Raw genomic sequence first — 12,823 nt, 5'->3', positions numbered from 1 at the left:
AGGATCTTCAGCCATCCTCACATGAACATGTCGTCGTAGTCTGGAGGTGGAAAGTGGTCCGGATTCGGCCTGAAAGGGAGAAGGAGGACAACTGAGCATCGTTCCCAAAGTAGTAGAAGAAGAGTTGGTTTTTATATGCTGACATTCTCTACCACTTAAGAATCAAACCGGCTTACAATCACCTTCCTTTCCTCTCCCCACAACAGACTCCCTGTGAGGTAGGTGGGGTTGAGAGAGGTGTGACTAGCCCAAGGTGACCCAGCTGGCTTCGTGTGGAGGAGTGGGGAAACCAACTCGATTCACTAGATTAGCCTCCGCTGTTCATGTGGAGGAGTGGGGAATCAAACCCGGTTCTTCAGATCAGAGTCCACTGCTCCAAACCACCGCTCTTAACCACTACGGACCAACCAAGGAGCTGGGACCATCAGGTGGGCCCTGCGGCTGCTACAGAGGCGGCCTTTTTTTGGGCTGCTTCTAGGGAAGATCTGCAGCTGGTGCTCCCGGGCAGAGATCAAAGGCAACACACCTCGTGCCTCTCTTTGCATTTGCAGAAAGGACAGAGGGATGGCTGGGCATGGATACTCAGCGATGGAGAGGGTTAATACAGACAGGTTCAGAGACCAACTACATCTCTCTCCCAACCCCTCTCCCCTCAGTAAGCGCTCCCTTTGACTACTCTCTCCCTTTCCCCACAAGAGTTTGGTCTGATCTTACCTAGCTATTCCCCACACCCCTGGTCTTCCCATGCTCCACAAGCATTTGAGGCCCACCACATCCAAGTCACAACTCATGTAACGCCTCTTCCGGTCACCTGTCTTTCTGATAGCGGTCTATAAAATTATGCATAGTGTGGAGAGAGTGGACAGGGAGAAGCTTTTCTCCCTCTCTCATGTTACCAGAACACGGGGTCGTCTGATGAAGCTGGAGGATGAGAGATTCAAAACAGATAAAAGGAAGTATTTCTTTACACAATGCGTAGTTCACCCAGGATGTGGTGATGGCTGCCACCTTGGAAGGCTTAAAGAGGGGAGTGGACATGTTCCTGGAGCGCTAGCCATGGCTACTAGTCAAAATGGGTACTAGTCATGATGCAGACCTGTTCAATCCAGGATCAGAGGAGCAGGCCTATCATATTAGGTGCTGTGGAACACAGGCAGGATGGTGCTGCTGCAGTCGTTTTGCTTGTGGGCTTCCTAGAGGCACCTGGTTGACCTCTGTGTGAACAGACTGCTGGACTTGATGGGCCTGGGTCTGATCCAGCAGGGCCTTTCTTACATTCTTACTTACTTGCAGATCAGTCAAATGGGCATCAGAGTCCTGAGTCTTGACAGACTGAAGACCGCTGCAGCACGACTCGAGCCCAGGAACACCTTAGAGGCCGACAAGATTTTCGGGGGTATGAGCTTTCCCAGAGCCTTCATCAGATAAGAGTAGGAATGAAGATCTCTGAGTCCTTGTACTCCAGTCAGGAGGTGGGAGGGGTCTTGCAAAGAAGGGAGTCAGGATGCAAAGGTACGATGCAAAATGTGATTACTTGAGTAGCAGCAAGGGAGAAATGCCACCAGAAAATACATTTTGCATTGTGCCTTTGCATCCTAACTCCTTTCTTTGTGACTCCCTTCCCACTTTCTGACTGGATATAAGGACCCAGGGATCACAACTGCGACTTGTATCTGACAAAGCGAGCTTTGAAATTGTGTGGGTCTCTATGGTGCTACTGGACTTGACTCCTGGGCCATTTATGCCCGGCTGTTTCCTCGTGGTCACCCTGCCGACTACTCCGGGGCTTTGCTTTGATTACGCTTGCATTTTCCAACCACCAGAGGTCGCCCCACTCTCCCCGAGCATTTCTGCGCATTTTCTGGATGCTGGCTAAACACGAATCCAGAAAACGCAGGCAAAATGTGCAGGGAGAGTGTGGCGACCCCTAATGAAGAAGAGTTGGTTTTTATATGCTGACTTTCTCTATCACTTAAAGGAGACTCAAACCAGCTTACACCTTCCCTTCCCCTTCCCACAACAGACACCCTGTGAGGTAGATTTGGCTGAGAGAGCTCTAAGAGAGCTGTGACTAGCCCAAGGTCACCCAGATGGCTTCATGTGGAGGAGTGCGGAAACCAACCCGGTTCCCCAGATTAGCCTCCGCCGCTCACGTGGTGGACAGGGGAATCAAACCCACTTCTCCAGATCAGACTCCACCGCTCCAAACCACTGCTCTTAACCCCTACACCACGCTGATGGTTGGAAAATGCAAGCATAATCAAAGCAAAGGCCAGAAGTAGTCGGTGGGGTGACTGCAAGGAAACAGCCACGCATGAATGGCCTTGCTTGTCCGGCGACCCTATGAAAGGGTCTGACACAGTATAAGCCAGCTTCACACATGTCCATATTCCACAATAATTAGTGCAAAGAGAGAGATGTCATTCGGACCTTTCGAATCAGGTGCCAAGATTTTTGCCCCCCAGCTCTGTCCCCAAAGGAAATCCGACCTGTCAGCCAAAATTCTTCATACTCACCCAGCCCGGCCAGCCCCGGGGGGGCCAAAAGGATCAAATCTGGCCCCAGGAGGGACAGCTCCAGGAGGAAGTCTGTGGGGGAGTCCGGTGGAAGGGTCAATGGCGGGGTTTGGGAATCCTGATCGGAGCGGATCCGAGATCATCCCTCCTCTTCGGCCCCTGAGAAAGAGCGACAGGCAGTTTTACAATCAGGCGGGTCCTGCTTCAGAGGCAGGGTGTGTGAGTTTCGCCTGGGCTTGGCTGTCACAGATTTTATTATGTCTTTATATTTTTGTTATTTAAACTTCAAATAGAAAAGCAATTTGTTGCATTTGTTGGAACCAGCCACCTAGGGAGGCGGTGAGCTCCCCCTCACTGGTAGTCTTCAAACAGAGGCTGCACAAGCACTTGTCAGGGATGCTCTAGGCTGATCCTGCATTGAGCAGGGGGTTGGACTAGATGGCCTGTATGGCCCCTTCCAACTCTGTGATTCTATGAGAGCGATGAGGATGATCAGGGGCCTGGAGACCCAGCCCTACCAGGGAGTTGGGAATGTTTAGTCTGGAGAAAAGGAGGTTGAGGGGGGACATGATTGCTCTCCTTAAGTATTGGAAGGGCTGTCAGAGGAGGGCAGGGAGCTGTTCCTGTTGGCAGCAGAGGACAGGACTTGCAATAATGGGTTTAAATGAATGGGCGCCGATTGGATTTTAGTACAAGAGAATGATGACATAAAATTGTAAATTATTTTTGTATTTTACATATTATTGATTAGTGTATATGATGGTTTAATGGATGTTAGTTGCTCTGAGCCCGGCCTTGGCTGGGATAGGGAGCGAGACACAAGTCGAATCAATTAATGAATAACTGTTGAAGTGCCTTTGGTGAAGTCCTTCCAGCAGTATTGTCAGTGTCCGTGTTAAAAAGGTCAAACAAGATATAGAGGATTACCATCTACATCGCATGCTTATGCGATGGAAATATTGAGACCCTAGAGCAGGAGTTCTCAACAAGGGGGGAATTCCCCTCTGGGAAGGAATTTTAGGGTTCCAGGAGGGGAATTGGGACCACTATTCAGCAAAGTGCATATTATTTGGAATGCACCTTTTGAGATAGACTATTTTGGGAGGGGGGAATTATATTCTGAACAATGGTGAAAGGGGGGGATGGAGCGAAAAAGGTAGAGAACCACTGCCCTAGAGCATAACTTTTTTGATTGTAAGATCTATAGTCTTATTGGGGAACCTCTGATTACCCCCATAATTTCCCACCATCCCAGTACAAATATAAGCACTCTTCTCTCACCAATGTTGGCAGATAAGAATCGAGAGATCACTTTTAAGGCTGCCAAATTTGGTTGGATAGCCTGTAAGATTAAGAAATCTTGGGTAAGCCATATATAGGCTTTTTAGGTTTTATAAAACATGGCATAATTCTGTGATTCTACAATTTTAAATGTTTTTTATCATGAGTTAATTGATATTCTGGAAGTTGAATTATTGTACTGATTCTTTTTTTATTGGACTGTACTAAATAAAATTTGATTTGATCAAAGAAGAGATCAATTTGAAGAGACCGACTTACCCAAAGGGGTCCAGGTCTTCTCCACCGACAGCAAAGGGTCCCAGAGGGTCCGGCCTGAAAGGGAAGGGGGACCAAGTTCAGTGCCAGGAACCCGTAACCCCTGGCATCCCACCAAAACCGGCCCAAGAGGCCCGGAGTCCCGACCCAGGCAGTTCTAGTTCGCTGCACCGCCAAGAGACACACCAGTGGGGCTGCCGGCTGCCGTGCGGCTGCCGAGGCGGGATCCACAGTGGGTCGTGATCAGGGGGGTTGGGGGGAGAGGGGTTCTTCTCCCGTCTGGGCGCTTCCTTGGGGTCAGCCTGCTCTTTGGCGGTGTCGAACAGGGAGATGATGTGATGAACAACCTGTGACTGCAGCTCTTCTGTGTTCTTATACACCCTTTGGAGGAAGGGAAGAATCTATTACATTTTATTTTAGTTTTCATTTCAGAATCATAGAATCATAGAGTTGGAAGGGACCACCAGGGTCATCTAGTCCAACCCCCTGCACAATGCAGGGAATTCACAGCTACCTCCCCCACAGTCCCAGTGACCCCTATTCCATGCCTAGAAGATGTCCAAGATGTCCTCCCTGTCATCATCTGCTTAAGGACACAGAATCAGCGTTACTGACAGATGGCCATCTAGGCTCTGCTTCAAAACCTCCAAGGAAGAGCTTACCACCTCTGGAGGAAGCCTGTTCCACTGAGGAACTGCTCTAACTTTTAGCTTTTAGCTTCCTAATGTTTAGCTGGAAACTCTTAATTTCAACCTATTGGCTCTGGTCCGACCATCTGGGGCAACAGAAAACAACTCAGCACCCTCCTCTATATGACAGCCCTTCAAGTACTTGAAGATGGTTATATCCCCTCTCAGTCGTCTCCTCTCCTCTCTCTATTTATACCCCGCCTTTCTCCCTAAAGGGGACCCAAGGCAGCTTACACCATTCTCCTCACCTCCATTTTACCTTCACAATCACCCTGTGGAGCGTGTGACTGGCCGAAGGTCACCCAGCGAGCTTGCAAGGCCGGGAATCAAATCTGGGTCTCCTGGATCCTAGTCCGTCAATCTAGCTACTCAGAAACACAGGCAATGCTCTCTTCAAATGTGAAGCGTGCGGAAAACACAGTCTTATTTATACCTTCATTCCCCCCGCAGAGGGGACCCAAAGCTTATGACATCATTCTCCTCTCCTCCATTTTAAGTAGGTTAGGCAGTGTGTGACTGGGCCAAGGTCACCCAGCCCGCTTCCGAGGCAGAGTGGGGATTCAGACCTGGATCCCCCAGGCCCTATTCCAACACTCTAACCATCAACGCAAAGAGGAAGGGTTCTCAGGCGAGCAATGCAACCAAGAGAAGAACCCAACAACAAAGCATCTTGTAAATAAAATGTTGGCACCTTCTTTAAGCGGGTGGGGTGATTATCACGGTTACGGAAACGAGTCGTAAGTCCGAGGAGCTCGTCTACTTTTATTAATTTCTCGACGAGATAGGTTCTCTCAGCTTGCCTTCATTCTTCCAGATCCGGTTTTTTTGCTTGCAACCGGATTATGAACCGCACCATTTCTTTACAAACATAAGTCATGTTTTGTGTGTATTGTGCAATTGTTTTTCACATCATATGAAATCTTATCCGTTACTTACATGAGGTATAGTGGTTAAGAGCGGGGGACTCTAATCTGGAGAACTGGGTTTGATTCTCCACTCCTCCACATGAAGCCTGCTGGGTGACCTTGGGCTAGTCACAGTTCTCTCTGAACTAAGCTGGAGCTTAGAAGGTCACTGGTGGGGCAGGAGACCTCTTGGGAAACCCACACAAACTACACTGAGCCCCAGGAAAGAATAAAAGCCTGCTATGAAGGCAATTAAATAATAAAAAAAATACTTTCACACTCTTTCTGGGGGTGATCAAACGAACCCACACCATGAAACGAAAGAAATGCAGTTACTTGTCGAATGTCCCCAGGTGATCTGCATTGACATAGTCGGTCACTTTCACAGTCAAATCACCCACTTGCTTTGTCTTGGGATCCTGGAGGGGGAAAAGAGACAGTGCAGAGTTTGGGACCATGGGCTTTGTGTGTTGTGGTCCCCAGTTTATGGAATGGCCTGCCCACAGAGGTTAGGAAGACTCCCACTCTCCTGGCTTTCCATAAACTATGCAAAACTGAATTATTCAAGGTTTTTTAAACAGGTAATTAGAATCAGAGTCATAGAATTGGAAGGGACCACCAGGGTCATCAAGTCCAACCCCCTGCACAATGCAGGAAATTCACAACAACCTGCCCCCACCACACCCCAGTGACCCCTACTCCATGCCCAGAAGATGGGGGAAAAAACCTCTCCAGGATCCCTGGCCATTCTGGCTTGGAGGAAAATTGCTTCCTGACCCCAAAGTGGCAATTGGCATGTAAGAAAGGGCTACGAGAGCCAAGCACTGACGTCAACCTTCCTGCGCTCCCTCTCCTGATCTGCTTAAGTTCATGGAATCAGCTTCACATTGGTTGACTTGGACAGCTAGTTTTCTGTTTGTTGTGCTCAAAAATAAGTTGCGCTGGCAAGGGGCAACGTTGGAAAAATTGCTGGGCAAACACCCTTAACAAGTGGGAATTAGAAAAAGGAAAAATAATGGAAACTAGAAATAATGCAGAAGGGGAAAAAACACCTAAAGTGGTGGGGGGACTTCTATTGTGCTTGATGACTTTCATTGATGTTAGCTGCCCTGAGCCCAGGGTAGAGGGCAGGTTATAAATCCCAAAAATCAAATAAAATAAATAATACAATCCATTTTACAGCAAACTATACACAATAGTATAGATCACTGCCCTTAATAGACATGAACACACAAGAAGCTGCCTTATACTGAATCAGACCATCGGCCCATCAAAGTCTGAATTCTCTACTCAGACTGGCAGCGGCTTCCAGGGTCTCAGGCAGAGGTCTTTCACATCACCTACTTGCCTAGTCCCTTTAACTGGAGATGCTGGGGATTGAACCTAGGACCTTTTGCATGCTAAGCAGATGCTCTACCACTGAGCCATGGCCCCTCCCCAAAAATAATTTATCCAAGTGACTTTGTGAAGCATTTTGTACTGCGGTACCTTCTATTGGGTGTTGGGGAGGGGATTTCACATCAAAAATAAATAAAAATAAATCGATCTCCTCACCAGGACGTTGAGGATCATGCTGCCATCCATCATTATACCCTTCACCAGCAACTGGTGGGCATCGTCCTTCGAAACGTAGCGCAGAGTATAGAGGTCTTTGTCGGCATTCCACCCAGGAGGAAGCATTTCTGACTTCTTCTCATCTGGGCCCGCCTGTGTTGCAACGGCCCAAGAGAGAGACAAGGAAAAGGTGGCTCAGATCAAGGCTTTGGACACGTCTACGCTACAAGCTCAGAGGCGCCACTTTAGAGGCTGTGGTTTACCCATAAGAAATGTGGGAATTGATATAATGGGTGCTTTCATATATGCTGAATAATGCCCTTTGAATCATAAGAACATAAGAAAGGCCCTGCTGGATCAGACCAAGGTCCATCAAGTCCAGCAGTCTGTTCACACAGTGGCCAACCAGGTGCCTCTAGGAAGCCCACAAGCAAGACGACTGCAGCAGCATTATCCTGCCTGCGTTCCACAGCACCCAATATAACAGGCCTGCTCCTCTGATCCTTAAGAGAATAGGTATGCCTCATGACTAGTAGCCATTTTGACTAGTGAAGTGCCTATAAACTTCATTTATGGGAAAATATATATTCTTTCATATGTACGAATACTCACATGTTTATAAGGTGCTATGCTCAGGTATAAGAGCATAGCACCAGGCACGTATATATCTGCACACACATGTAAAGGCACTGCCCCATGTATAAGGGGTGAAGAATTAATCTTTGGTTCAGATTCTCTAGTGTGATCACTGGGTTAGCATAAGCTGGCAGCCATTGCTAATCAGGTGAAAGTGAGATCATCCTTGCTCGGCTGGTACAGCTAGCCGCCTTAACAAGGCCCAGACCAGTGATTTAAGACACCAGGGGTGTCAGATAAGAATGTTAAGTTTCGTTTCTACATTAGAGATCATATAGCCACCTAAGTAAACGCCTCAAGACCACGCTAATACAATATGCTAATGGTTGTACACACACACACACACACACACACACACACACACACGACTCTAATGTGTATTGGCTCTGATGTTATACGTAACTCTGATTACTGCCCTCCATCCTAAAGTCTATAAAGCACGATGTCTTTCTTTGTTCTGGGTGGGAATGCTCTGACGCTTTTAAGGGCATCTCCACACACGCTTCTCTTTTATTGATCCAATAAAAGAATCGTTTAATCCTGATAACCTCTCCTGAATTACTTTATTGGGCTACTGAAGGTAATTGAGGCATATCACTAGTAGCCATGGATAGCCCCCTCCTCCATGAACATGTCCACTCCCCTCTTAAAGCCTTCCAAGCTGGCAGCCATCGTCACATCCTGGGGCAGGGAGTTCCATAATTTAATCCACCTTCAGTGCACTTTAAGGAGCCCCAATGTGGCGCAGAGTGTTAAGCTGCAGTACTGCAGTCAAAAGCTCTGCTCACGACCTGAGTTCGATCCCGATGGAAGTCGGTTTCAGGTAGCCGGCTCAAGGTTGACTCAGCCTTCCCTCCTTCCGAGGTCAGTCAAATGAATACCCAGCTTGCTGGGGGTAAAGGGAAGATGACTGGGGAAGGCACTGGCAAACCACCCCGTGAACATAGTCTGCCTTGGAAATGTCGGGATGTGACATCACCCCATAGGTCAGGAATGACCCGGTGCTTGCACAGGGGACCTTTACCTTATCAGTGCACTTTGCAGCTGCATTTTACTGTGAGAAACAACAAAATCCACCTGCAAACCATCCCTACAGTGCATTGAAAGTGGAAAGTGGGTTGAAAGTGCATTATTCAGCACGTGCGAAAGCGCCCATCATTTACAGCGAGGGCTCCAAACAAAGGCTTGTATCCAACTGTTCAGTTCTGAAGGGCGCTTCCATCTCTGGGTGGCAATTTCCACGGATTCCTCCTTCCCCCCATTCCTCCCTCTGCCCTAATGTTGTTCCCCTTGAGTCTGCTGGCCTAAAATGTCAAGAGGCTCTGTGGGAAAGTCCTGTTCTGAAACCTTTGGGCTAGACAGTATCACTAGTAAAGTGTTTGTATTTTAGCATATAGTGAGAGTTGTTCAGCAGTGGAACGGGCTGCCTAGGAAAGTGGTGAGCTCCCCCTCACTGGCAGTCTTTAAGCAGAGGCCAGATGAACCCTTGTCAGGGATGCTCTAGGCTGATCCTGCCTTGAGCAAGGGGGTTGGACTAGATGGCCTGTATGGTCCCTTCCAACTCTGCGATTCTACGAAAGGGCATTGTTCTGACTTTGGAAAAGTCTTTTAAGAAACTTTCCTCCCCCACCCATAGGGAATTCTTTACTTAGTGCATTCACTTTCGTTTCTGCTATTTCCCTAATGTATCATCTTCACTATCCTGAAGTCCTGGTTGCCTTTGCATTTTAGGAATCTGTTGACTCACCACATTCAGGAACGGCTCACAGCATAACCAGAGGCTCACCATCAGGTCTAGGCAGGCCGTTCAGGGCTCCCTGCCTGGAAACATGTTAAACAAAGATCTCCAAAGAACCCCAAATTATTCCTCTAGCTGGGGCCTGGAAAAAGGTGCCAGGACTGTACCGCCTCAGATGGCGAATGTGGGTTTGCAGGCCCGACGACATCTCCATCTAAGAAAATTTCCCACCCAGCAGGGCTCCGATCTAGCCTTTTCCCAGGAGGAATCATACAGTTGGGGACACCCCACTGTCTGAAGAGATACAACAGCCTACCTCACTGGGGGGGGGGGGGGGCTGGGCTCACTTTTTGTTTTTCTTGGCCTGACTTCACCTGTTGCATTTCTGCCTGTGGACCTCCTCTAACAATACAGAGTCAGAAAAATCCTCTCCACATTCTGCCCAGAAAAGGGGGTGAGAACTCCCCTTCCCATTTCACTAATTTAACTTCTAAGGTTGCCAACCCCAGGATGGGAAATTCCTGGAGGTTTAGGGGGTGAAGCCTGTGGAGGGGAGGGATGTCAGTGGGATGGGATTCCTTAGACTCCACCCTCCAAAGCAGCCATTTCCTCCAGGGGAGGAAGATCTGCTGTAACTCCAGGACATCTCCAGGTCACACCTGGAGATTGGCAAAGCGAGACCCCCCTCTCCCATTACTGCATCCAATTTGGAGTAAAACCCGCCTTTAGGGCCACTCATTTACCCTACAGAAATCCAAACACTCAGGGCTACAAGGTCTGTAATGAGGATTTTTCTTCACGCCTCCATAAGAAACAAAACCAAGCGCAGAGGCAATTAATTAAGCCACCCATGTCTCCTGGGGTTGCCAACCTCCAGGTGAGGCCTAGAGACCTCCTAGAATGACAAGTGATCTCCGGACTGTCGCGATCGTTTCTCCTGGAGGAGATGGCTGCTTTGGAGGGTGGACTGTATGGCATTATACCCCACTGACGTCCCGCCCCTCTCCAAACGCTGCCCTCCCAGGATCCTCCCCCAAACTGCCGGGAATCTCCCAAGTCGGAGATGGCAACCAAAATCTCCTCTTGCCCCTGCTCATGTACCTTTGGCAGCCCTGGGAAACAAACTTCATCCTGGCATCGCCCGCTGGGCAGGCAGATGCTCTAGGCACCGTCACCAGGAGTTTTGGGGCAAAAGAGATCTCTTCCCCTTCCCTCCCAACAGTAATTTGTGAGGACTAGAACTTTGACTTCCAGCTGTTTGTTCTGCAAACTAGGGTTGCCAACGTCCAGGTGGGGCCTGGAGACCTCCCAGAATTAGAACATGTCCAGACTGCAGAGATTAGTTCCCTTGGAGAAAATGGCTGCTTTGCAGGGTGGACTCTATAGCACTGTACCCCACTGAGGTCCCGCCCCTCCCCAATCCTCCTTCCTTCCCAGGCCCCACCCCCCAAAATCTCCAGGTATTTCCCAACCCAGAGATAGCAATCCTAGCCCTGCATGATTGCAACAAGTGTGAACATATCTTCCCCTTGCAAGGCACAAACGCACCAGTACAAACTGCCCGTGGAAGAAACAGCAGCATTGGAAAGAAAATGGATTCCTAGGGTTGCCAATGTCCAGGTGGTGGCTGGAGATCTCATAAGAACATAAGAAAAGCCCTGCTGGATCAGACCCAGGCCGATCAAGTCCAACAGTCCGTTCACACCGTGGCCAACCAGGGGCCTCTAGGAAGCCCACAAACAAGGCGACTGCAGCAGCATTATCCTGCCTGTGTTCCACAGCACCTAAGATAATAGTCCTGCTCCACTGACCCTGGAGAGAATAGGGATGCATCATGACTACTAGCCATTTTGACTAGTAGCCATGGATAGCCCTCTCTCTCCTCCATGAACACGTCCACTCCCCTCTTAACGCCTTCCAAGACGGCAGCCACCACCACATCCTGGGGCAGGGAGTCCCACCGTTTAACATCCTGGGGCAGGGAGTCCCACAGTCCAACTCTCTCCTGGGATTACAACGGATCTCCAGGCGACAGAGATCAGCTCCCCTGCAGAAAACGGCCGCTTTGCAAGGCGCACAATGTCAAGAACCATGCCAAGCGCCATGCTTTATGTCTGTTCAAGTACATTCAAGGTTTGCGATTCATGTGTCTCTAGGCTTCGTTCAAACCGCCGGGAGTCTGGCTGTCCAGGCAGGCTCTTGACATGAGTTAGGCCCATCTCTGTTCCAGCATTATTTTGGTTTTGTTTCCTTATGCTGTCCCCGCTCCTTTCCTCCCGCCCTGCCTTGACCTTGAGTCTCTAGCAGGCACTTCAGCCTTATGGCTGGCTCACTCCCTGCTTCCCACCAGGCACACTGCTATCTCTTAACTCCCAGGCCGCTTGGTTCTGCACCTGGGACGGCTCCATGCTTAAAACGACGCTTTGTAGCTTGATTCGCCATGAGCAGCTTTGCAACCGTGGGTTGCTCATGTTGCACCTGCGGCTCCTGAATACGTTGGTGTTTGGAAGAAGTATCAGACACCCCAGAGGCGAGTGAATACCGCAGAGTCCGCACGCATACAAAAGTGCTATTTTATTTCGCAGTGTCAAAGTGCTTCGCAAAGCACCCACTCCTCTCAACCCACAACCAAAGACACACATAGTACACTTCTATACATAACTGGCATAGTCTCCCAGCCCATCAACTGTTGGCTGCCTTGTCTCCAGGACCATCTCGCTCAGTCCAGCGCAGGCCAGTTTTTCTGCTCAGTCATTGAGCTGCCACGTGCCATCACCTGGCTGTCACTTAGATCTTTTCCACCTGCTTGCCAATGTGCAGTCTTACAGGTCAACAAAATAAACGTTCACCTGCTTTAGACCTGCCTGTCTGAGCGAGGGGCCAGGCATCCCCCCCCGGGAGTTGGCAACCGCGGCGGGAGGGCGCTGCTCACCTGGTCTCCGATGCCCAGGCAGCGGTAGCGGTGGGCGATGAGGCTCCAGTGCAGGTAGCAGACGAGGGCGTCCTGCGCGCACGCCACCTCCGCGGCCACCGAGTGGTAGAGGAGCTCCAAGCCGGCCATGCCGCCGCCCGCGCCTGCAGGGGACGAGGAGGAGGAGGAGGAGGAGGAAGGCCCCGGCTCGAAAGCGAAAGGGAGCCGGCCCCGAACACGCCTCCTGGGCGGCCGCCGGCGCGCAACGTCGGAAAACGCGGCGCCGGCCGCTTTGGTTCCGAGGGGAAACGAGCGGG

The 12,823-nt window shown here is 49.8% G+C and overlaps 1 protein-coding gene across 1 annotated transcript; it reads right to left on the bottom strand.

The window, feature by feature from the left end:
* PSMF1 (proteasome inhibitor subunit 1) lies at positions 1-12,659 on the bottom strand. The gene is made up of 7 exons (XM_056845083.1): positions 12,528-12,659; positions 7,222-7,374; positions 6,004-6,086; positions 4,260-4,454; positions 4,077-4,130; positions 2,517-2,675; positions 1-69 (listed from the first exon to the last, which is right to left on the bottom strand). Exons 1-7 carry the CDS (start codon positions 12,654-12,656, stop codon positions 18-20), a joined length of 825 nt encoding a protein of 274 aa, XP_056701061.1. The 5' UTR covers positions 12,657-12,659; the 3' UTR covers positions 1-17.
* Positions 12,660-12,823: the final 164 nt, after the last annotated feature.

This window comes from Euleptes europaea, chromosome 2 (assembly GCF_029931775.1).
Source record: "Euleptes europaea isolate rEulEur1 chromosome 2, rEulEur1.hap1, whole genome shotgun sequence".
Lineage (NCBI taxonomy): Eukaryota > Metazoa > Chordata > Lepidosauria > Squamata > Sphaerodactylidae > Euleptes > Euleptes europaea.
The sequence above is the reverse complement of the archived record's forward strand: the minus strand, read 5'-3'. Positions and strand labels throughout refer to the sequence as shown.

What these genes read in the sequence shown, in the direction of transcription:
- PSMF1 (XM_056845083.1), bottom strand. Translation starts at nt 12,656, where the DNA reads ATGGCCGGCTTGGAGCTCCTCTACCACTCGGTGGCCGCGGAGGTGGCG. An exon ending in GGCAGCCGGCAGCCCCACTG is followed by an intron (nt 4,131 to 4,259) that starts GTGTGTCTCTTG and finishes CTTCCCTTTCAG; the next exon opens with GCCGGACCCTCTGGGACCCT. An exon ending in CCCGGGGCTGGCCGGGCTGG is followed by an intron (nt 70 to 2,516) that starts GTGAGTATGAAG and finishes TCTCCCTTTCAG; the next exon opens with GCCGAATCCGGACCACTTTC.